The following is a 21,864-nucleotide window of genomic DNA, read 5'->3' as shown; positions in this document are numbered from 1 at the left end:
GATCTAGCTGGTCTGTCATAATATAATAGAGACAGTAGATCTAGCTGGTCTTTCATAATATAATTGAGGCAGTAGATATAGCTGGTCTGTCATAACATAATAGAGACAGTAGATCTAGCTGGTCTTTCGTATTTTAATTGAGGCAGTAGATATAGCTGGCCTGTCATAATATAATAGAGACAGTAGATCTAGCTTGTCTTTCGTATTTTAATTGAGGCAGTAGATATAGCTGGTCTGTCATAATATAAACATAGATTTCTGCCCATTGGATGATAATCTAGAACTATACAGGTGTTTTTAGATGTTTTTCGGCAAACTCTAATATGGTCTTCCTGTTTTTGAGGCTTCCCAATGTTTTACATCTTGTAAAAATATAAACTGTATGTATTTAGTTTGACACAGAGACACCTACCTCCTGGGGGGCATTCTTGATCTGGACAACTGTTGTAATGGGGTTTTTATTCACCAGGGAAATAATGATTCTGTCATCCACCACAGTTGCTTTCCGTGTACTTCCGGGCCTTTTGGTGTTCCTGAGCTCACCAGTGCGTTCTTTCTTTTTAAGAATGTACCAAATAGTTGATTTAGCCACACCCTAATATTTTAGCTATCAGTCTGATGGGTTTGTTTTGATTTGTCAGCCTAATAACAGCTTGCTTCATTGGCAGTGACAGCTCTTTCTGACTTCATATTGAGGGTTAACAGCAACAGATTCCAAATGCAAATGATACACTTGAAATTCATCTCTAGACCTTTTATCTGCTTACTTGTAAATGAACTAATGAGGGAATAACACACCTGGCTTTGTTTTGGAAAGGCTAATCTGTCTCAATACATTATGCATTTAATTCCATTCAAACCAATTTAGTAAAAAATATTTACCAAAAGGAAAGCATGGATTAAATAACCTTGCAGATAGATACCTTTATGTTCAAGAATGTCTCTTCAATCGAACCTCAATCGTCTCTCTTAGGAAAATAAACATTCCGTAATTTCCCACCTAGAATCCGCAGAGGGGAGTTAAAATTGAGTTAATTTAGATATCGTCAATATAATGACGGAAATCGAATTATTTTGGTTGTCAAATATGATAACCTTTACATATAAATTACTTGACTATATAATGCATTCTGTATTTCATCAATGAGGATTATTTATTTTTCACTTGACGAAATGAAACCCTCTCTTGAGATGGTATACTCCGGCACCGGCATAAACTGCTACCCAAGACGTGTCAGAGGGGTTTGGTAACGTTGATTTTATCAGACGAAACGAGTACCCATCATGGCTGCGGTGTGTACTGCCTCCCGTGTCCTCGCCAAAAAGGTGCTGTCAGCCAAGGCGGTAAGTATTTGGAAACAAACTTTTGCTGTAGAATATCACTATGACCTACTTTATATGTTGACTTCGTGAATGTGTTCATATGAGCTGGTATTCGCAGCATCAGCCGGTAATGATGGTTCACCATTGCTGTGGTTTCGTAACGTAGCTAACGTTAGCTACTGTAGCTATTGTTTTCTATACGATACGAACAGGGAGCTAGCTTCGTTTCTGTCGCAGTTTCAATGTTGTCATTTTACGTTTCCATAGCAAATCGATTCTGACGAATAACTTTATTTAATATACTTTTCATTTTGCTTAATTATTGCGGTTGGGTTGATTCTTACGGTAGCCATAAACATCAGTGCATTGAAGGTCAAGCAAGGCAAGTTACTTAAGAATCTGTGGCTAGTTCCCAGTTGGCGAATTCGTTTTGCATGGCCCGGTGCCCCTACTAGGCGGTGTTTTGATATTTGCGACAATTCCATTGGCCCTAAGGAGAATTCTCCACTCACCGGGGCACCGGGCCATGCAAAACGAACTGTTGGCTGAGTTTGTTGTCAGTCAGTCACTGATTTATTTATTTTAATCACAAATAATGCCTCGACTGTTTGGAATGCATGCTGTGTTTTTAAGAGGGGATTTGAGATTGGTTGTGGAAGAAAAAGCAAATAAGTTTTTTGTTTAGATGGTAGGAAGTGAGGATAATCTACGACACCAGAGACGTTTACCTAAATTAGCTATATGATTTTGAAATCTATATTTGTCACGACGTAATGTAAATGAATCCGAACTCTCCTACACATTAGTCTGTTTACACAGATACAAATGTGTATCTCTCCTCTCAGAAATATTGGTTGGAATGCTTTTATGAAGCACTATTATGCATGTTGTGTAGTGATTAAAAAAAATAAAAAATAAAACACATAACTAGACAACTTTGTTGCTGCATTGTTCTCACCGTATGTCACAATCAGCTGGATGGGTTTCTGCTGCATTTGAAAACAGTGAGCAAACTAGACTAACTTTAGAAACCCATAGTAAAGGTTTACATTAACTTGAAGAAAAAAAAGCCATTGCCATTGTGTGGATTAGCCTAGTGTTTTTTTAAGCGAGTACTTACATCAATAGCCAAGCATAACCTATGATTTAGGCCTATATTGACCTACCCCCCTCCCCATTTAGCTTCCGGCAGTATCCCAGAGCTCCAGGAAGCTCCACTTCTCAGTCTATGGGAAGAACAACTCTAAAGTATCAGATGGCGTAAGTCTGCAAACTCCCATGTTCATCATTGACAGTACTATATGAAATTATTCAATATTTATTTTTTTGCACAAACCTATATTGACTTTTTCAATTTGTATTTGTCTCAGTGCTTGTAGGGGCAATTTGTATACATTTGTATGAACAAAACTCTTAACTAGAGAGAATACTGAAAAACACTGAAATGCAGCTCTATGTTTTGTTTTGTGGGTCGTTGTTTGCAGATGTCCACACAGTACCCTGTGGTAGACCATGAGTTTGATGCAGTGGTAGTGGGTGCCGGCGGAGCAGGGCTTCGTGCTGCTTTCGGTCTGTCTGAGGCTGGCTTCAACACAGCTTGTGTCACAAAGCTGTTCCCCACCAGGTCACACACAGTGGCTGCACAGGTAGGTCAATCTACAAGAATCAATAGAATGTGACCATGTCACAGGAGGGAATATGACAGATTGTCCCCTTTTTAACCTCTCTAGGGTATGTGATTACGCTAGCGTCCCACCTGGCCAACATCCAGTGAGATTGCAGAGCGACCAAATTCAAATACAGAAAAACTCATTATAAAAATTCAGAACATATACAACTATTTTACATAGGTTTAAAGATGAACTTCTTGTGAATCCAACCACGGTATCAGATTTAAAAAATGCTTTACGGCGAAAGCATACCTTTAGGATTATTTGAGAACATAGCCCAGCAGACAAATCATTACAAACAGTAACCAGCCAAGTAGAAGAGTTACGCAAGTCAGAAAGAGATACAAATTAATCACTTACCTTTGATGATCTTCATATGGTTGCACTCAGAAGACATTCATTTATTCAATAAATGTTCCTTTTGTTTGATAGTGTCTCTTTATATCTGAAAACCTCTGTTTTGTTCGCGTTTTCTTCAGTAATCCACAGGCTCAAACGCAGTCACAACAGACAAAAAAATCCAAATTGTATCCGTAAATGATGTTTATATTCAATCCTCAGGTTGTTTTTAGCCTAAATAATCAATAATATTTCAACCAGACTGCTCTTACTCCCTCATTTTTCAGAATACAAGCCTGAAACAATTTCTAAAGACTGTTGGCATCTAGTGGAAGGCATAGGAACTGCAATTTGAGTTGTAAGTGAATGGATACTGTAATAGCATTGAATAGAAAACTACAACAAACAAAACAAATCCTACTTCCTGAATGGATTTTTCTCAGGTTTTCGCCTGCCAAATCAGTTCTGTTATACTCAGACATTATTTTAACAGTTTTGGAAACTTTAACTTTATCCTATCATCTGGCCCTGAGTAGAAGGCAGTTTAATTTGGGCACGCTTTTCATCCAAAATTCCAAATGCTGCCCCCTACCCTAGAGAAGTTAAGTGTAGTGTTGCATTTGTAACTGTTCATTAAAATGAGGCCACTTTCACTCTGTCCACGGAAGGCAGCAATGCCATTTTAAAGTCCCAATGAATCAATCATATCCCACTGCAGTGGCGTTATCAGCCACCTTAATGTGTTACACTTGTATTAAGCCTACCTCCATGCGGTCTTGACATAAAGCCGTCCAAAGTTCATGCTGATCATGCACTTTGAAACTGCCGTTGACGCACTCTCTGCACTGACAAAATGGCCATTATTCCTTTAAGATTATTTATCTTTCTCCCAGTGGTCCTAAACAGTTGTTTTTGCATTTAGGGCGGGATCAACGCAGCCCTTGGAAACATGGAGGGAGATGATTGGAGGTGGCACTTCTACGACACGGTGAAGGGATCTGATTGGCTGGGAGACCAGGACGCCATCCATTACATGACAGAGCAGGCTCCACATGCTGTGGTGGAGGTGACGCACACACACACACACACACACACACACACACACACACACACACACACACACACACACAGAGTAACTTAAATTAAACTATGCCTCTGACAGTTCTTCTATAGCAAATATTGCCCTGTATGGAAACCTAACCAACAGCCTATTGAAAGGGGAGGTGGAAGAAGGGTCCGTCAGGGGAATGTGGCCTGCTAACAGGGGAGGTGGAAGAAGGGTCCGTCAGGGGAATGTGGCCTGCTAACAGGGGAGGTGGAAGAAGGGTCCATCAGGGGAATGTGGCCTGCTAACAGGGGAGGTGGAAGAAGGGTCCGTCAGGGGAATGTGGCCTGCTAACAGGGGAATGTGGCCTGCTAACAGTGGAGGTGGAAGAAGGGTCCGTCAGGGGAATGTGGCCTGCTAACAGGGGAATGTGGCCTGCTAACAGGGGAGGTGGAAGAAGGGTCCATCAGGGGAATGTGGCCTGCTAACAGGGGAGGTGGAAGAAGGGTCCGTCAGGGGAATGTGGCCTGCTAACAGGGGAGGTGGAAGAAGGGTCCGTCAGGGGAATGTGGCCTGCTAACAGGGGAATGTGGCCTGCTAACAGGGGAGGTGGAAGAAGGGTCCGTCAGGGGAATGTGGCCTGCTAACAGGGGAGGTGGAAGAAGGGTCCGTCAGGGGAATGTGGCCTGCTAACAGGGGAGGTGGAAGAAGGGTCCATCAGGGGAATGTGGCCTGCTAACAGGGGAATGTGGCCTGCTAACAGTGGAGGTGGAAGAAGGGTCCGTCAGGGGAATGTGGCCTGCTAACAGGGGAGGTGGAAGAAGGGTCCATCAGGGGAATGTGGCCTGCTAACAGGGGAGGTGGAAGAAGGGTCCGTCAGGGGAATGTGGCCTGCTAACAGGGGAATGTGGCCTGCTAACAGTGGAGGTGGAAGAAGGGTCCGTCAGGGGAATGTGGCCTGCTAACAGGGGAATGTGGCCTGCTAACAGGGGAGGTGGAAGAAGGGTCCGTCAGGGGAATGTGGCCTGCTAACAGGGGAGGTGGAAGAAGGGTCCGTCAGGGGAATGTGGCCTGCTAACAGGGGAGGTGGAAGAAGGGTCCGTCAGGGGAATGTGGCCTGCTAACAGGGGAATGTGGCCTGCTAACAGTGGAGGTGGAAGAAGGGTCCGTCAGGGGAATGTGGCCTGCTAACAGGGGAGGTGGAAGAAGGGTCCGTCAGGGGAATGTGGCCTGCTAACAGGGGAGGTGGAAGAAGGGTCCATCAGGGGAATGTGGCCTGCTAACAGGGGAATGTGGCCTGCTAACAGGGGAGGTGGAAGACGGGTCCATTCTAAAAGAGCTGCAGTAGAACTCAAGGGCCCCTCATCCTTGGACTCTTCATGGGATGTCCTTTTTCATACCTTCTGATGTGTCCAAACAAGTGGAAGTGGCCTTTCAATGCCCTTAATCTGTTCTGCAATGTTGCATAGCTGCCTTTCTGTAGACTTAAACAATTTGATTTAGTACATTCTGTGTAATTCAATATTGAGCTAAAATGCAAATGTAATTATGTAGCCTCTACTTTTGGGGGGGGATTCAGTTGAAATCCCCTTAATCACAAAGGATTTGCACAACATCAACACAAACACTGATAGGCTGATCAAATTAAAACGTTCATGTATTATTTCTTAGCTAACTGAATTTGTCTAACTTCCTGTTATGAAAACTGTTGTGAAGCAGCGTTGACTTTTTTTTTGTTTTTGTGTCCCCAGCTGGAGAACTTTGGCATGCCCTTCAGCCGTACCGAGGATGGTAAAATCTACCAGAGGGCTTTTGGAGGCCAGAGTCTGAAGTTTGGCAAGGGAGGCCAGGCCCACCGGTGTTGCTGCGTAGCTGACAGAACTGGCCACTCCCTCCTGCACACACTCTACGGGCGAGTACGTCACACTCTCTGGACTCTAAATCTCATAATTCACCACTTGCAGTCCTCTGAATCCCCTTTTGCTGACACACTGCTTTTAGAATCTCAAATTCTGGCCTGTTTTTGCCAGTCGGTCATCTATCGCTCTTCTATGCTTCTCACTATTTTAGTCTCTGAGGTACGACACCAGCTACTTTGTGGAGTACTTTGCCCTGGACCTGCTGATGGAGGATGGAGAATGCAAGGGAGTAATTGCTCTGTGTATGGAGGACGGATCGATCCACCGCTTCAGATCCAAGAACACGGTCATCGCCACAGGGTATGTATCTGTCTCTGTGTCGGGTGTTTCTGTTGTGAATAAGTATACTTAGAAGACTTTTATTTATTTTACCTTTATAGGCAAGTCAGTTAAGAACAAATTCTTATTTTCAATGTCGGACTAGGAACAGTGGGTTAACTGCCTGTTCAGGGGCAGAAAGACAGATTTTTATCTTGTCAGCTCGGGGGTTTGAACTTGCAACCTTCCGGTTACTAGTCCAACGCTCTAACCACTAGGCTACCCAAGTAATTTGGGTGTGTGAGCTTTGTTTTACCAGTTATACCCAGTTTATAACATTAACTTTTTAACAATTCGCACCTGAACAGAAGGTGCCTCCTTGATGACAATTTAAAGTGCTCCTATTGTGCCCTGATTCTTACTCCTGCCTCTCTGCTCGATCTAGTGGTTATGGCCGTACCTACTTCAGCTGCACCTCAGCCCACACCAGCACAGGAGACGGTAATGCCATGGTGACCCGTGCAGGCCTGCCCTGCCAAGACCTGGAGTTTGTCCAGTTCCACCCTACAGGTCAGTCCCATATCGGATTGGCAATACAGGCCTGTCTGCTAGGGAATGGACTTATGAGACAAAAATAACATTTAAATAAAACATTTATTGGAGAAGACTGGATTAGCGCTCAGAATAGGCCTATCAGAGGTGTCGTCTTGAAAATGTTTCTGTGCTTAGTCGGAAGGTAACTGCTGAATAATCCTGTGTGTTTCATAACATAGTATTGTTGATGTCGGATAAGTCAATCACATGATGATGTAAGTCAGAGGGCTGGCAGACTAACCCTTTACATACTGTGGCTACATAATCATACTATAAATGTCATTGGGTGTGAAGTGCCCTCCCTCAATGCTGATATTTCATATAACGTTATCCCTCTAGGCATCTATGGAGCCGGCTGTCTGATCACAGAGGGTTGCCGTGGCGAGGGAGGAATCCTTATCAACAGTGAGGGTGAGCGCTTTATGGAACGCTACGCTCCTAACGCCAAGGACCTGGCCTCCAGAGACGTGGTGTCCCGCTCCATTACCATCGAGATTCGAGAGGGCAGGTAAGATCACCGCCAAGGCCCCGTCTTCCCTGAGCAACCCACAGAATCATTGCACTGGATAACTGATACATACAGTTGTCTTCAGAAAGTATACAACCGCTTTGTTAGGGCCTGTCTAAATAAGTTCAGGGGTAAAAATTTGCTGAACAAGTCTCATAATAAGTTGCATTGACTCACTGTGTCTAATCAGATTTGAGTTACTACCTCATGTCTGTAACCCACACATACAATTATCTATGAGGTCCCTTAGTCGAGCAGTGAATTTCAAACACAGATTCAATCTCAAAGACCGGGGAGATTTTCCAGTGCCTCACAAAGAAAGGCACCTATTGGTAGATGGGTCAAAAATGTAATATCTGCTTTTTAATTTTTCTTTGAACATGTTGAAGTTATTAATTGCACTTTGGATGGTGTATCAATACACCCAGTCACTACAAAGATAAAGGTGCCCTTCCTAACTTATTTGCCGGAGAGGAAGGAAACTGCTCAGGGATTTAACATTGAGGCCAATTGTGACTTTAAAACAGTTTGAGTTGAATTGCTGTGATAAGACCAAATCTGAGGATAGATCAACACCATTGTAGTTACTCCACAATACTAACCTAAATGACAGAGTGAAAAGAAGGAAGCCTGTACAGAATACAACTATTCCAAAGCATGCATCATGGTGGCAATAAGGCACTAAAGTAAAACTGTACAAAAATGTGGCAAAGAAATTAGCTTTATGTCCTAAATACAAAGCATTATGTTTAGGGCAAACACAACACTGAGTACCACCCTTCATATTTCTAAGCATAGTAGTGGCTGCATCATGTAATGGGTATGCTTGTCAATCGGCAAGGACTAGGGAGTTTTTTTAATGATAAAAAGATAGAATAGTGCTAAGCACAGGTAAAAACCTGGTTGTCTGCTTTCACACAGATACTGGGAGACAAATTCACCTTTCAGCAGGACAATAACCTAAAACACAAGGCCAAATAGACACTGGAGCTGCTTACCAAGACGACATTGAACGTTCCTGAGTGGCCTAGTTACAGTTTTGACTTAAATTGGCTTGAAAATCTATGGCAAGAATTGAAAATGGTTGTCTAGCAATGATCAACAACCAAATTGACAGAGCTTGAAGAATTAATTATTTAAAAGAATAATATGCAAATATTATACAATCCAGGTGTGGAAAGCCTTACACAGAAAGACTCACAGCTGTAATCACTGGCAAAGATGATTCTAACGTATTGGATGTTAATACTTACATTAGACATCTGTATTTCATTTTGAATAAATTAGCAAAGAAATCTAAAGATGTGTTTGCTTTGTCATTATGGGGTATTGTGTGTAGATGGGTTATGTATTTATTTATTTTTTTATTTTTTTAAATCAATTTTGAATTCAGGCTGTAACACAACAAAATGTGGAATAAGTCAAGGGGTATGAATACTTTCTGAAGGCACTGCATGCTCCATGGCTGTCAGACCAGTGATTTGATATCGACATACACGGTTTTAAAATAACCAGTCAAATGGCTTCAAATAGTCAATCTAGATCCATTTAAAATGCTTTGGTAAACTAAAATCGAGCTGCAAGAAATGCACTTGAATTTGGAAACAGGAAATGGAATTAATTTGTAATCTACCCATAACTTCCAAATTCCAATGGGGATGACCCCACCTTGCTATGAGTTTCAGTTGTGAAAGACTACTGTCATGCCAACAGCCCTGTATCTGAGGGACCCAGAGAAACCCCACGTGAACCTGTCATGCCAACAGCCCTGTGTCTGAGGGACCCAGAGAAACCCCACGTGAACCTGTCATGCCAACAGCCCTGTGTCTGAGGGACCCAGAGAAACCCCACGTGAACCTGTCATGCCAACAGCCCTGTGTCTGAGGGACCCAGAGAAACCCCACGTGAACCTGTCATGCCAACAGCCCTGTGTCTGAGGGACCCAGAGAAACCCCACGTGAACCTGTCATGCCAACAGCCCTGTGTCTGAGGGACCCAGAGAAACCCCACGTGAACCTGTCATGCCAACAGCCCTGTGTCTGAGGGACCCAGAGAAACCCCACGTGAACCTGTCATGCCAACAGCCCTGTGTCTGAGGGACCCAGAGAAACCCCACGTGAACCTGTCATGCCAACAGCCCTGTATCTGAGTGACCCAGAGAAACCCCACGTGAACCTGTCATGCCAACAGCCCTGTATCTGAGTGACCCAGAGAAACCCCACGTGAACCTGTCATGCCAACAGCCCTGTATCTGAGTGACCCAGAGAAACCCCACGTGAACCTGTCATGCCAACAGCCCTGTATCTGAGTGACCCAGAGAAACCCCACGTGAACCTGTCATTCCAACAGCCCTGTATCTGAGTGACCCAGAGAAACCCCACGTGAACCTGTCATGCCAACAGCCCTGTATCTGAGTGACCCAGAGAAGCCCCACGTGAACCTGTCATGCTAACAGCCCTGAATATGTGTCCCTAGGGGATGTGGCCCAGAGAAGGACCATGCATACCTGCAGCTGCACCATCTCCCCCCACAGCAGCTGGCCACTCGTCTCCCCGGCATCTCTGAGACTGCCATGATCTTCGCCGGCGTGGACGTCACCAAAGAGCCCATCCCCGTCCTGCCCACTGTACACTACAACATGGGAGGAATCCCCACCAACTACAGGGGACAGGTAACTAGCAGTACCCATAACCAAATAAATGCACTAGATCTGCATGTTTTTCTTTTTAAAAGTCCTGTTGAATAACTCTAAAATAAGTAGACAGATACAATGAGAGCTCTGTGTCGAGTCTTAACTGGGTCTCCCCTAGTTTTGATTACATTAACCTTTTTATTATATAGTTATTTACTGTCCTGTTCTCCCACAGGTTATCACCCACACAACCGAGGAGGGTGATAAGGTGGTGCCAGGGCTGTTTGCCTGTGGCGAGGCGGCCTGTGCCAGTGTCCACGGTGCCAACCGTCTGGGAGCCAACTCCCTGCTGGATCTGGTGGTGTTTGGACGCGCCTGCGCTCACACAATCGCTGACATCTGCACCCCAGGTAACAACTTCATACTCTCCGTTTTTTATTTATTTATTTTTTTTAAACCTTTGCCCTCAAGACAAAAATCACATGAATTAATGGATTGTCCCACAGCCTTTTCAATGTGAATGCTAAGACTCCCTTGAAAAATTATCACAATGGGACTAACCTGGATGACTAACAGATTTTTAAATGGTTAAATGCTTTTTTACAATCCTGGCAATGTGATGGTTCTGAAGGAGAGAAGCTCTCCCCCCTGAAGCCCAACGCAGGAGAGGAGTCTGTGGCCAACCTGGACAAGCTGAGGTTTGCTGATGGCAACATGAGGACCTCTGAGATCAGAGTGAACATGCAGAAGGTATGGATCCTAAAAATGGAACGGATGTCTTAACATCCATGATAGGGAATTGACCTTGGATGTTTGTCAAAAGTACAGGTAATGGGCTTTAATGAGGACTTGTACAGTATCATCACGTCTTCTCTAAGCATGTGTCCCTCTCTCCGCTGTCAGACCATGCAGAACCACGCTGCTGTGTTCCGTACCGGCAAGGTCCTGAAGGAGGGATGTGACAAGATGGACGCCATCTACCAAACCCTGGACGACATCAAGACCTTCGACAGAGGTCAGCATCTCATTCCCTCTGCTGATGTGATAAGAATAGACTTTCAATTGCCCCTTCTAACAGAGGCCGATCTTTGTTGTCCCATTTGTTGGGCTTGGTTGTAAAAACTTCAAACATGCACGTAAAGATGTTCTGTAGCACTCTCGTTCACTCTGTCTGTCTCCCCCTCAGGTATTCACTCTGTCTCCCTCCCCCTCAGGTATTCACTCTGTCTCCCTCCCCCTCAGGTATTCACTCTGTCTCCCTCCCCCTCAGGTATTCACTCTGTCTCCCTCCCCCTCAGGTATTCACTCTGTCTCCCTCCCCCTCAGGTATTCACTCTGTCTCCCTCCCCCTCAGGTATTCACTCTGTCTCCCTCCCCCTCAGGTATTCACTCTGTCTCCCTCCCCCTCAGGTATTCACTCTGTCTCCCTCCCCCTCAGGTATTCACTCTGTCTCCCTCCCCCTCAGGTATTCACTCTGTCTCCCTCCCCCTCAGGTATTGTGTGGAACACTGACCTGGTGGAGACCCTGGAGCTGCAGAACCTTATGCTGAATGCTGTGCAGACCATCAACTCTGCCGAGCAGCGCCAGGAGAGCAGGGGAGCCCACTCCAGAGAGGACTTCAAGGTAAGAACTGAAGACACAAACCACTCCTATACAAGCCTGGTCTGCAATGACAATTTACTGAAGACACAAACCACTCCTACACTAGCCTGGTCTGCAATGACAATTTACTGAAGAAACAAACCACTCCTATGCTAGCCTGGTCTGCAATGACAATTTACTGAAGAAACAAACCACTCCTATGCTAGCCTGGTCTGCAATGACAATTTACTGAAGACACAAACCACTCCTATACAAGCCTGGTCTGCAATGACAATTTACTGAAGAAACAAACCACTCCTATGCTAGCCTGGTCTGCAATGACAATTTACTGAAGACACAAACCACTCCTATACAAGCCTGGTCCACAAATAACATTTTGTCTGGTAAAGTGAGATTTACTTCTATGCATCCAATGGTTGCATTTTTCTTCACAGTAGGGGTCTCGATGTGGACATAATAAAGTAATGCATATTGACAGTCAATGCTTTTGTGTAGACATGCACCATAAAACAATTATAGGCGCACTCTCTCCAGCAGTAGTTGTAGACTGATGTCATTCTGAAAGAGGCCTATTTAACATTGCAGGACCGTATGGATGAGCTGGACTACGCCAAGCCTCTGGCAGGACAGGTGAGGAAGCCCATTGAAGAGCACTGGAGGAAACACACCCTGTCCACTGTGGATCCAAAGACCGGGAAGGTAAACCCAAATTGATGCCTAATGATTGCGTTAACTTCATTTTTCTAAATATAAATGACAGGATTAATTGTAACTAGGGTTGGGTGGTATAACTGGGGAAGCCAAGCCAGTGGGGGAAAAAAAGCCATATTACAACCTATGTGTTGTGATAATTGTGTTGCTCTATAACCTGTTAGTTCATATGCCTTGACACTGTGATATAAAGTCAACCATTTGTTTCATCACAAAACTAGAGAGCAACATGTCCGGTGAAGTCGAGAAAACACATTGCATGTAACAAACAGTTAAAGGACCTACAGCATGGTCAATCAAGTTAATGTTGCTGACATTTTCACAACTATTGATTTAGAACCACACATTTAGAACCACACATTTAGAACCACACATTTAGAACCACAGATTTAGAACCACAGATTTAGAACCACAGTTGTCGCAAGTCCAAATAGAAAACAGGAGCTGCCTCCACTACTCGAGAACCATTTCAACTTCAACATCATCAAATCACCTCTGTTTTAGTCTAATAGTAACAAATAAAAGATTCCAAAAACAATTTAGTCCAATCAACGGAAGTGAAATGTGGCTACCAATGGCGCTGATTTGTGTGTGTGTGTGCGCGTAAGTAGAAAAACATGTTGATTCACCCTACTTGTAGAGAAACGCCAATGCCATCCTCTTTCATGTTAGCGACGTGGTCTATGACTCTACACTTTAAAATAAAAATAAAAAATTGACCTAGGCTACCTGGCTAAAATACTTGCTTGCTAGCCCAACTTGATTTCATGGGTAACGATTAGTTAGTTAACATTAGCCTACTACATCTAGCTACATATTGAACTTGCATCCTCTCCGTCCAGAGACACAATGTATGAATTTAGGGTTAGATCAGAATCGCTGTTCTAATCATTGGCCAGTACAGATAATTAAGTAAAACCACAAGTCCAACTCCCTATCGCCATCCATGGCTAATTTAGGAAAGGGACAATTTTAGCCCACCGGAGGACAACCACACAATGAGATGCAACAATTCAAGTTTTCTGTCAATGACATTTAGCTTGGTCTGATTGGTCTGAAGCCAATTCCAATTATAGTTAGTTATAACAACTTTATAGTTAGTTATAACAACTTTATAGTTAGTTATAAGCAGTGGCGTAGCACCTCCTCCGGTCCCCAATCAAAAGCATACGTTTGTATACGGTATATCCCTCAAGCCTAATTGTAACATACGTTCATGCTTAACAGCACAATGATAGCGGAGTCTAGGTACATGCCAATGTACATTTGCCATCACTCACTCATTTCTCCCTTCTGTGCTTTTGTTACAGGTAACTCTGAAATACAGACCTGTTATTGATAACTCACTGGATGCAGAGGACTGTGCTGCTATCCCTCCCGCCATCCGTTCCTATTAAGCACCATACCGATCCAGTGCAGACTATTTTATTCATGATCAGAATGGATGCTTTTGCAGTTATCATTGATATGAAGTTTCAACCTTGATTTTCCCTTTGCTCATAAATACTATACGTGGTATATTTCACATGTTCAATAATAAACTGGAACATATTGTAACCTTCAGAGAATTGTGCAAAATGGAGTGTTTTGTTTTGTGTGCACTTACAACTTTCACCGCATTTGCTATAGTTCTTACAGGCAAATAAATACATATTTAATATTTAAATATTGAATGATTCTAGAAATCTGTGTAAAAAGAAAAGCGTAATCACAGTTTTGGGGGGGGGGGGGGGTGAACCATGTTTAAGATATCCACACATAATGCCAATACAATACTCAATTAGTTCATTCTGTCCTTTGCTCAACTGTATGTAAAGTTCTGTTCATCTTGCATGCTTAATGTATTGTTGGTTTTATCTCAATAAAGATACTCAAATAAATAAATTCCCCCTGTCTTAGTGATTGTGGTGCATCTCCACAATGCCATGTTCCATCTGAAACACAAAAATTATATTTGAAGATGAAAGGAATAGAGAGAATGACGTGTATTTATTTTAAACCATTTTCACTTATGTAAATTACCTCTGTGTTGCATTTACACCAGTTAACATCCACTCTCTGACAACACCCCTACAAAGAATGACAAAACAACCCCTTTCTATTATAAATTGCATTCTAATAATTGTAAAAAACTTTATTCATGAATTACGAGAATCCTGTGAACGTTATGTGCATGTTTCATATCACCCATGTACCCCCATATACATATGCCCTTCGGTTTCACATAGAAATAAATGGGCGGAACCGGAACTTCATGTAGTTAATTTCCGCTATCTGGTCCGTCCAGCAAAACTTTCCTCAAAACAGATTAACAATGGCTGAACGAGGATATAGTTTCTCCCTCACTACCTTCAGGTAAAAGTAAAATAAAAATAGATTTCTGCATCGCAAAACATAGTCAATTAACATCTTACTGCGAGGCCATATTCTGCTATAATTGTGATCTTGATCTTGCTCAATGGCCATTAAAAACACTTGAGGCAACTCTGCAAGAGATGCAGTGTCACGCCGATGCTAACTAGCTAGCTTCTTACCGGTAGCTGTTGAAGAGTTCAAGCGGGCTAGCTAGCGTAAGCCAATTGATAGCGCTGTAATTTAGGCTAATATATGATTATTTGTAGCTCCTGCAGTGGCTAGCTAAATGGCTAGCCCCCCTGTTACTTTAGCTGGCTACATAGCCGAAACTAGTTTAGGTTTGGCTACTGGCTACTCAGTTAGCTAGCGAGATATGTAACGTTAGCTAGCTAAGTAAATGGATGTAACTGATTTAACTTAAAACATTTCTATGAACAGGTGTAGATTAGTGCTATAACTGACGTTTACCTAGTTACATATCTTCCTCGTTCCTTACAGCCCCTCTGGGAAGCTGGTCCAAATTGAATATGCCCTGGCAGCAGTGGCCGCAGGTGCACCCGCTGTCGGAATCAAAGGTGAGGAGCTAGATTAAAACATTTTGATGCAGGTAGTTTATATCCACCTTATTTATTTATTGTTTTTGATTTAAAAGGAAAACATCCAATTAAACACCTCAACAGACTTCGACACAACTAAACATTCACTTTTATTATCACCTCAAGTTATGAGAGCTGATTCCAAGCATTGTAATGTCATGTACTTGTTCTTCCCTAACTACAGCCTCAAATGGAGTTGTCTTGGCAACAGAGAAGAAACAGAAGTCCATCCTGTACGACGAGACCAGTGTTCACAAAGTTGAGCCTATAACCAAACACATTGGTATGGTGTACAGTGGCATGGGACCTGACTACAGGTAATTTTTTTTTTTTTTTTTTTTTTTTTTTTTACCTTTATTTAACCAGGCAAGTCAGTTAAGAACAAATTCTTATTTTCAATGACGGCCTGGGAACAGTGGGTTAACTGCCTGTTCAGGGGCAGAACGACAGATTTGTACCTTGTCAGCTCGGGGGTTTGAACTCGCAACCTTCCGGTTACTAGTCCAACGCTCTAACCACTAGGCTACCCTGCCGCCCCAATGGTAATGAGGGAATGGGGAACTCATTCTTACTGGAAATCAACTTCAGCATGTAGTACTATACATATGCCAACTACCTATGTACTCTAGTATATTATATATAGAAACATGATGTAGTTGTTTTTATAGAATATTGCTAAGATCTTATTTCTTAGCATACATGCTAAACCAAGTAAACTAAAGGTACAGTCCTTGACTGTAATAAGACGACTGGGCTCTGGAGAGATACTCTTTGTTGTGTTGACAGGGTGCTGCTCCGGAGAGCCAGGAAGTTGGCCCAGCAGTACTTCCTGGTGTACCAGGAGCCCATCCCCACAGCTCAGCTCGTTCAGAGGGTGGCCTCAGTCATGCAGGAGTACACACAATCAGGGTATGGAGTACGATACTGTAGCTACTTATTGAGGATGAATGTTTTGCTTACCATGACTGATTACAGGTCTCTCAGCTTAAATGACCAGATAAAGGTGGAGTAGTCCAAAAGTCAACTGTTTATTCATCATTTATTCAGTGCACTAGGATAGTATTCAGACCCCTCCCCCTTTCTCACATTTTGTTACGTTACAGCCTTATTGTAAAATGGACAAAGAAAATTCAATCTACACACCATACCCCATAATGACGTTGCGAAAACAGGTTTTTGCAAATGTATTAAAAATAAAAAACTATTTTCAGACTCTTTGCTCTGATATCCATTCACAGACTTGAGAGCATCTCTTTATTCTCTGTTACATGTCTACTTAGCCTTAGAAAAAGCTGTTTGGCATAGACCCAATCGTTCATACTGGAAATCTAGTAGCCTCACTAGAAGTAGTTCATCCTGAAAGGCCTACTAATTCATGACTTTTTGGAAACTCATGTCCCTCTCCATCTCTCTCTCGCTCACACACCCCTTACACACATACAGTGCCTTTGGAAAATATTCAGACCCCTTGACATTTCCCACATTTTGTTACAGCCTTAATCAAAAATAGATTTAAAAAAAAAACTTGATCCACACACAATACCCTATAAAGACAAGGCGAAAGCAGGCTAAGAAATTTTTGTGAATGTATAAAAAAAAATGTATTTACATAAGTATTCAGACCCTTTGCTATGAGACTCGAAATTGTGCTCAGGTGTGTCCTGTTTCCATTGATCATCCTTGAGATGTTTCTACAACTTGATTGAAGTCCACCTGTGGTAAATTCAATTGATTGGACATGTGAAAAGGCACACACCTGTCTGTATAAGGTCCCACAGTTGACAAGGCGTGTCGGAGCAAAACCCAAGCCATGAGGTCGAAGGAATAGTCCGTAGAGCTCTGAGACAGGATTGTGTCGAAGCACAGATCTGGGGAAGGTTACCAAAACATGTCTGCCGCATTGAAGATACGCAAGAACAATGGCCTCCATCATTCTTAAATGGAAGAAGTTTGGAACCACCAAGACCCTTCCTAGAGCTGGTCGCCCAGCCAAACTGAGCAATCAGGGGAGAAGGGCCTTGGCCAGGGAGGTGACCCGATGGTCACTCTGACAGAGCTCCAGAGTTCCTCTGTGGCGATGGGAGAACCTTCCAGAAGGACAACCATCTCTGCAGCACCACACCAATCGAGCCTTTATGATAGAGAGGCCAAACGGAAGCCTCTCCTTAGAAAAAGGTACATGACAGCTTGCTTGGAGTTTGACAAAAGGCACCTAAAGGACTCTGACCATGAGAAACAAGATTATATAGTCTGAGGAAACCAGGCACCATCCCTACAGTGGAGCATGGTGATGGCAGCATCATGCTGTTGGCATGTTTTTCAATGGCAGGGACTGGGAAACTAGTCAAGATCAAGGGAAAGATGAACGGAGAAAAGTATAGAGAGAGCCTTGATGAAAACGTGGCCCAGAGCGCTCAGACTGGAGTGAAGGTTCACCTTCCAACAGGACAACGACTCTAAGCACACAACCAAGGCAACGCAGGAGTGACTTCAGGACAAGTCTCTGAATGTGGTTCAGCCAGAGCCCAGACTTGAACCCGATCAAACATCTCTGGAGAGATCTGAAAATAGCTCAGGTGTGCCAAGCTTGTAGCGTCATACCCAAGAAGACTTGTGCTAAAACAAAGTATTGGGTAAATGGTCTGAAATACATATGTAAATGTAATAGCAGTTTTTAAAAATATATTTCTAAAACTTGTTTTTGTTTTGTCATTATGGGGTATTGTGTGTAGATTGAGGGGGAGTAAACTATTTAACCCATTTTAGAATAAGGCTGTAACATAATAAAATGTGGGAAGTCAAGGGGTCTGAATACTTTCTGAATGCACTGTAAGCAGATGTCACAAGTGCTAATACAGATACCCAGCTTAAAACCACAAAGCGCAAGCAATGCAGATGTAGAACACAGTGGACAGGGAAAACTGTAGAAAGACAGGAATCTAGAGGAGCAAGGCTCCGAGGGGCTGGCCAATCCTCTTCTGGCTGTGCCGGGTGGAGATTCTAAAAGTACTTCAATGTTCCTTTTCAGACTATCAAGTAAGAATCATAGGATGTAACAAAATGACTCTGGGGGGGAAAAGTTATTCTAATGTAGTTCATTTAAATTGATCAATGAATGCATTCATGATGGAGTCAATTTGCTTCATGTAGGCCTAAATGCTTTAATGTGTCTTCTTACGTTGTAGGGGTGTCCGTCCTTTCGGAGTGTCCTTGCTGATCGCAGGTTGGGATGAGGACCGACCATACCTTTTCCAGTCCGATCCGTCTGTAAGGGCTGGGTACCACCATTTGCTATCTGAGCATATTTGTCTGTTGTGATACATTGATAATCATGTCTGTATTTCTCTACCCAGGGAGCATATTTTGCCTGGAAGGCAACTGCTATGGGGAAGAACTACGTCAATGGGAAAACATTCCTTGAGAAAAGGTATTTCAATTTACCCCCCCCTACACCGTACAATGACGGCCGACCTTGGCCAAACCCTCCCATAACCCCGACAACGCTAGGCCAATTGTGTGCCGCCATATGGGACTCTCGATCACGGCAGGTTGTGATACGGCCCGGCATTGAACCAGGGTCTGTAGTGACACCTCTAATAACCCTTTAATAAATGTGGGGGTAATGTGTGTCTCCTCACTCAGATACAACGAGGACCTGGAGCTGGAAGATGCCATCCACACAGCTATCTTGACATTGAAGGTGAGTGACGCCGTTGTAAACGTATCCTCCTATGTGGAAAGGTTCTCATCTCTTCCCCTTTCTATGCTCTCCTGTCATCACATATGTCTTAAGAGACCACGGGACTGTCTTGTGATCTTTCAGTTATTAGCAGAATCCTGAATGCTATATTTTATTCACAGGAAAGCTTTGAGGGTCAGATGACCGAAGACAATATTGAAGTGGGGATCTGCAATGAAGCCGGCTTCAGGCGACTCTCACCCGCAGAAGTGAAAGACTACTTGGCGGCCATTGCTTAAAAAAGTGACTCGTTGGTGTGATTTGTTCGTATTTGGTTATTACTGAAATAATTTAGACTCTACTGTATTTTCAACATAACAGCATTTATTTTCTTTGTATTCCCAGTTCTTCCTTCCCCTCTGACAAGTTCAGTACCTATCAATAAATGCCAGAAACTAAAGCTCCCATGTTTTTATTTACATCTTGTTTTATTTTGTGCGATAAGCACAAGTTACATTTCCACAAAGACAAATGCATTAATTGCCTTAAATGACATTAAGATAAATTTTACAACTCATCCCTGTACAGTTAACTTAATACAATGTATTATAATTTAGTTTTTGTGGCATCTGTATTCCTGGCAATTCCTATGGCTTCCTTCTGCCACCAGGATAAGGAACCTAGCATTGAGAATGGTTATTTCCTGGATTGTGACCCTGTAGTAGTCTTGAGCTGAGAAAGGCAGAAAATATCCAGCAGGTAACCACCAATCTGTATGAAGTATATTAATTTCAAAGCAGCAATCATAATTTTTCTGCAAAGTGTTTGACAAATTCAGAGAGACTATATACATGTCCACATCCCACTTTGGAGTCCATACTGATGAAGTCATCCAGGTTCATTTTAGAGTCTAGAACGGAAAAAAAAAAACATTATTCCGTTAGACAAATTATTTCCATTCAAATAGAGTTTCACAAGAAGAAATGTGTAATAGGACCGAGATGTACCTGTTGTTTCAATACAAGGATACAGCGGTGGAGGCATGCGCCATGTCCCATCGGCATTTTTCATATGTGACCGGTCCGAGGCAAAGTTCTTCAGGTAGGCATCTGCAGGAATAACTCGCAACTTCCTGGAAAGAGTTGAATAGATGAGCGTTCAAAAGTGTTTATCATTAAAGAGAACCGGTTACCATGACACACATACTTGCTTACCTCCAGAAAGCTGGTTTCAGGCCATGATCTGTATGGAAGGCTTCTGTAGTGTAAACATGGGAAGGACAGGAGAAAGGCAGGACTGTATCCAGGTCATAAATAAAACTCTGTCCCTGCTGATTCTGATGAAGTAGGACAACGTGATAATCCTACAAACAGAATGTTATATTGTGACTGTTGTAATAGTTTACAGTGCAGGCTACAGTATTTTTTCCTGTAATGTTAAAGACAAGGGTGTGGCTTCATATTTCCTCGTTCTGGTTTCCTCCATCCTCTGTCTGAAAATGAAAGCCAAGGGACAGTGCCTACCCAAACAACAGGTTCATCTCCACGACTGGACCTCTGTTTCCATATAGGGATCTGAGAGGAATGGAAATTCATCAATTATTATAACAGAGTAAAGGGTTAACAATGACATTTTAACGACCTACAACTTACCATTTTTCTTTCATTTGATATAAATACTGCATACACTTCGTCCAAATGTATTTGCGTTTGAGTCTTGATGTGTTCACATAGTTTCCAGACATTTTCCTCACTGAAAAAGCAAGATTTTAAAATGTAATTCATGATCCCATTATATTAGCGGACTACTTCACCCCATGGTGAATTAAATTCATATGAACTTCACCAAGAGTCCTTCACCATGGAGTGGAGTTTATTCCGCTACCATTATGTATTGAGCTAGCCACCTAGCTTCATCCTGAGCATGCATTGCGGACAATTACCAGTAACAGCTTGTGTACACGCATTCATCCCTGGATGGAGTGATGTTCACATACTTTGATGAAACGTGTTCTTTATGCATGTCTTCCCTGAAAATGTAACAGACTGACCCTAATCAGCAGTTGATTTTGCAGCAGTCTGCATATTTTGGTGTTACATTTTTAAGTATCCGCCGGAGGACGAGAGTCGTCTTCTTCTGTAGTATAATGGCGGTCCGCTATTATGGTGCATGCCGCCACCTAATGTGCCGGAGTGTGCGATCAATCATGGTTTGGCTAATTATGTACTACTTATAAAATAAAATCCTTACTAACTTCTAACAAACCCTCCCCAAAACCCCACCTCTTCAAACTATCTCTATCATACTGAGACAATCCATCCTTGCGATTATTCATCATAAAAAGAAAGATGTAGACAGTAACGTGTTACCCCTAATAACTCTGTTGCCATATCCACAAAAATCTTCAACTGGACATTTCTGCTTTCCACAATCCAATTCGTGAATTTACTACCAAAATGTCCTTTGACACAGCACATTTATGGGAGCAAGCTTTCTGAAAAGGCCTTGAGACCATGTCAGGACTAGTAGAAGCACCAGTTCCTTCACATTTTCTTTAATATCATCTATGGAGATAGTGGGACCAAATAAATGACTCTACTCAATATAGCGTAAGCTCCAGGGACATGGTTT

At 42.8% G+C, this 21,864-nt stretch overlaps 3 protein-coding genes across 3 annotated transcripts; 2 read left to right on the top strand and 1 right to left on the bottom strand.

Annotated features, from left to right (window-relative positions):
- The first annotated feature begins 1,187 nt into the window (after positions 1 to 1,187).
- LOC110496683 (succinate dehydrogenase [ubiquinone] flavoprotein subunit, mitochondrial) lies at positions 1,188 to 14,487 on the top strand. The gene is made up of 15 exons (XM_036953495.2): positions 1,188 to 1,344; positions 2,506 to 2,583; positions 2,808 to 2,969; positions 4,255 to 4,398; positions 6,129 to 6,293; positions 6,448 to 6,596; positions 7,000 to 7,124; positions 7,488 to 7,656; positions 10,132 to 10,327; positions 10,524 to 10,698; positions 10,920 to 11,038; positions 11,192 to 11,303; positions 11,783 to 11,913; positions 12,478 to 12,591; positions 13,914 to 14,487. Exons 1-15 carry the CDS (start codon positions 1,285 to 1,287, stop codon positions 13,998 to 14,000), a joined length of 1,986 nt encoding a protein of 661 aa, XP_036809390.1. The 5' UTR covers positions 1,188 to 1,284; the 3' UTR covers positions 14,001 to 14,487.
- A 338-nt stretch (positions 14,488 to 14,825) lies between these two features.
- psma2b (proteasome 20S subunit alpha 2b) lies at positions 14,826 to 19,693 on the top strand. Its single transcript, XM_021572702.3, has 8 exons — positions 14,826 to 14,958; positions 15,457 to 15,533; positions 15,739 to 15,871; positions 16,341 to 16,463; positions 18,740 to 18,821; positions 18,908 to 18,981; positions 19,197 to 19,254; positions 19,416 to 19,693. Exons 1-8 carry the CDS (start codon positions 14,918 to 14,920, stop codon positions 19,530 to 19,532), a joined length of 705 nt encoding a protein of 234 aa, XP_021428377.1. The 5' UTR covers positions 14,826 to 14,917; the 3' UTR covers positions 19,533 to 19,693.
- ntaq1 (N-terminal glutamine amidase 1) lies at positions 19,690 to 21,395 on the bottom strand. The gene is made up of 6 exons (XM_021572703.3): positions 21,176 to 21,395; positions 20,886 to 20,985; positions 20,757 to 20,807; positions 20,448 to 20,596; positions 20,241 to 20,365; positions 19,690 to 20,143 (listed from the first exon to the last, which is right to left on the bottom strand). The coding sequence occupies exons 1-6, from the start codon at positions 21,253 to 21,255 to the stop codon at positions 20,037 to 20,039; spliced, it is 612 nt and encodes a 203-aa protein (XP_021428378.3). The 5' UTR covers positions 21,256 to 21,395; the 3' UTR covers positions 19,690 to 20,036.
- Between the last annotated feature and the right edge of the window lie 469 nt (positions 21,396 to 21,864).

Source organism: Oncorhynchus mykiss, chromosome 18 (genome assembly GCF_057628025.1).
Source record: "Oncorhynchus mykiss isolate SJ-2025 chromosome 18, ASM5762802v1, whole genome shotgun sequence".
Lineage (NCBI taxonomy): Eukaryota > Metazoa > Chordata > Actinopteri > Salmoniformes > Salmonidae > Oncorhynchus > Oncorhynchus mykiss.
The sequence above is the reverse complement of the archived record's forward strand: the minus strand, read 5'-3'. Positions and strand labels throughout refer to the sequence as shown.

Coding starts and splice junctions, on each gene's coding strand:
- LOC110496683 (XM_036953495.2), top strand. CDS start 1,285: ATGGCTGCGGTGTGTACTGCCTCCCGTGTCCTCGCCAAAAAGGTGCTG. Junction 2,970..4,254: donor CACACACAGTGGCTGCACAG/GTAGGTCAATCT, acceptor TTTTGCATTTAG/GGCGGGATCAACGCAGCCCT. Junction 10,699..10,919: donor CGCTGACATCTGCACCCCAG/GTAACAACTTCA, acceptor ATGGTTCTGAAG/GAGAGAAGCTCTCCCCCCTG.
- psma2b (XM_021572702.3), top strand. CDS start 14,918: ATGGCTGAACGAGGATATAGTTTCTCCCTCACTACCTTCAG. Junction 14,959..15,456: donor TTCTCCCTCACTACCTTCAG/GTAAAAGTAAAA, acceptor CGTTCCTTACAG/CCCCTCTGGGAAGCTGGTCC. Junction 18,982..19,196: donor AAAACATTCCTTGAGAAAAG/GTATTTCAATTT, acceptor CTCCTCACTCAG/ATACAACGAGGACCTGGAGC.
- ntaq1 (XM_021572703.3), bottom strand. CDS start 21,255: ATGCATAAAGAACACGTTTCATCAAAGTATGTGAACATCACTCCATCC. Junction 20,986..21,175: donor GTGTACACAAGCTGTTACTG/GTAATTGTCCGC, acceptor TTGCTTTTTCAG/TGAGGAAAATGTCTGGAAAC. Junction 20,808..20,885: donor TATCAAATGAAAGAAAAATG/GTAAGTTGTAGG, acceptor CATTCCTCTCAG/ATCCCTATATGGAAACAGAG.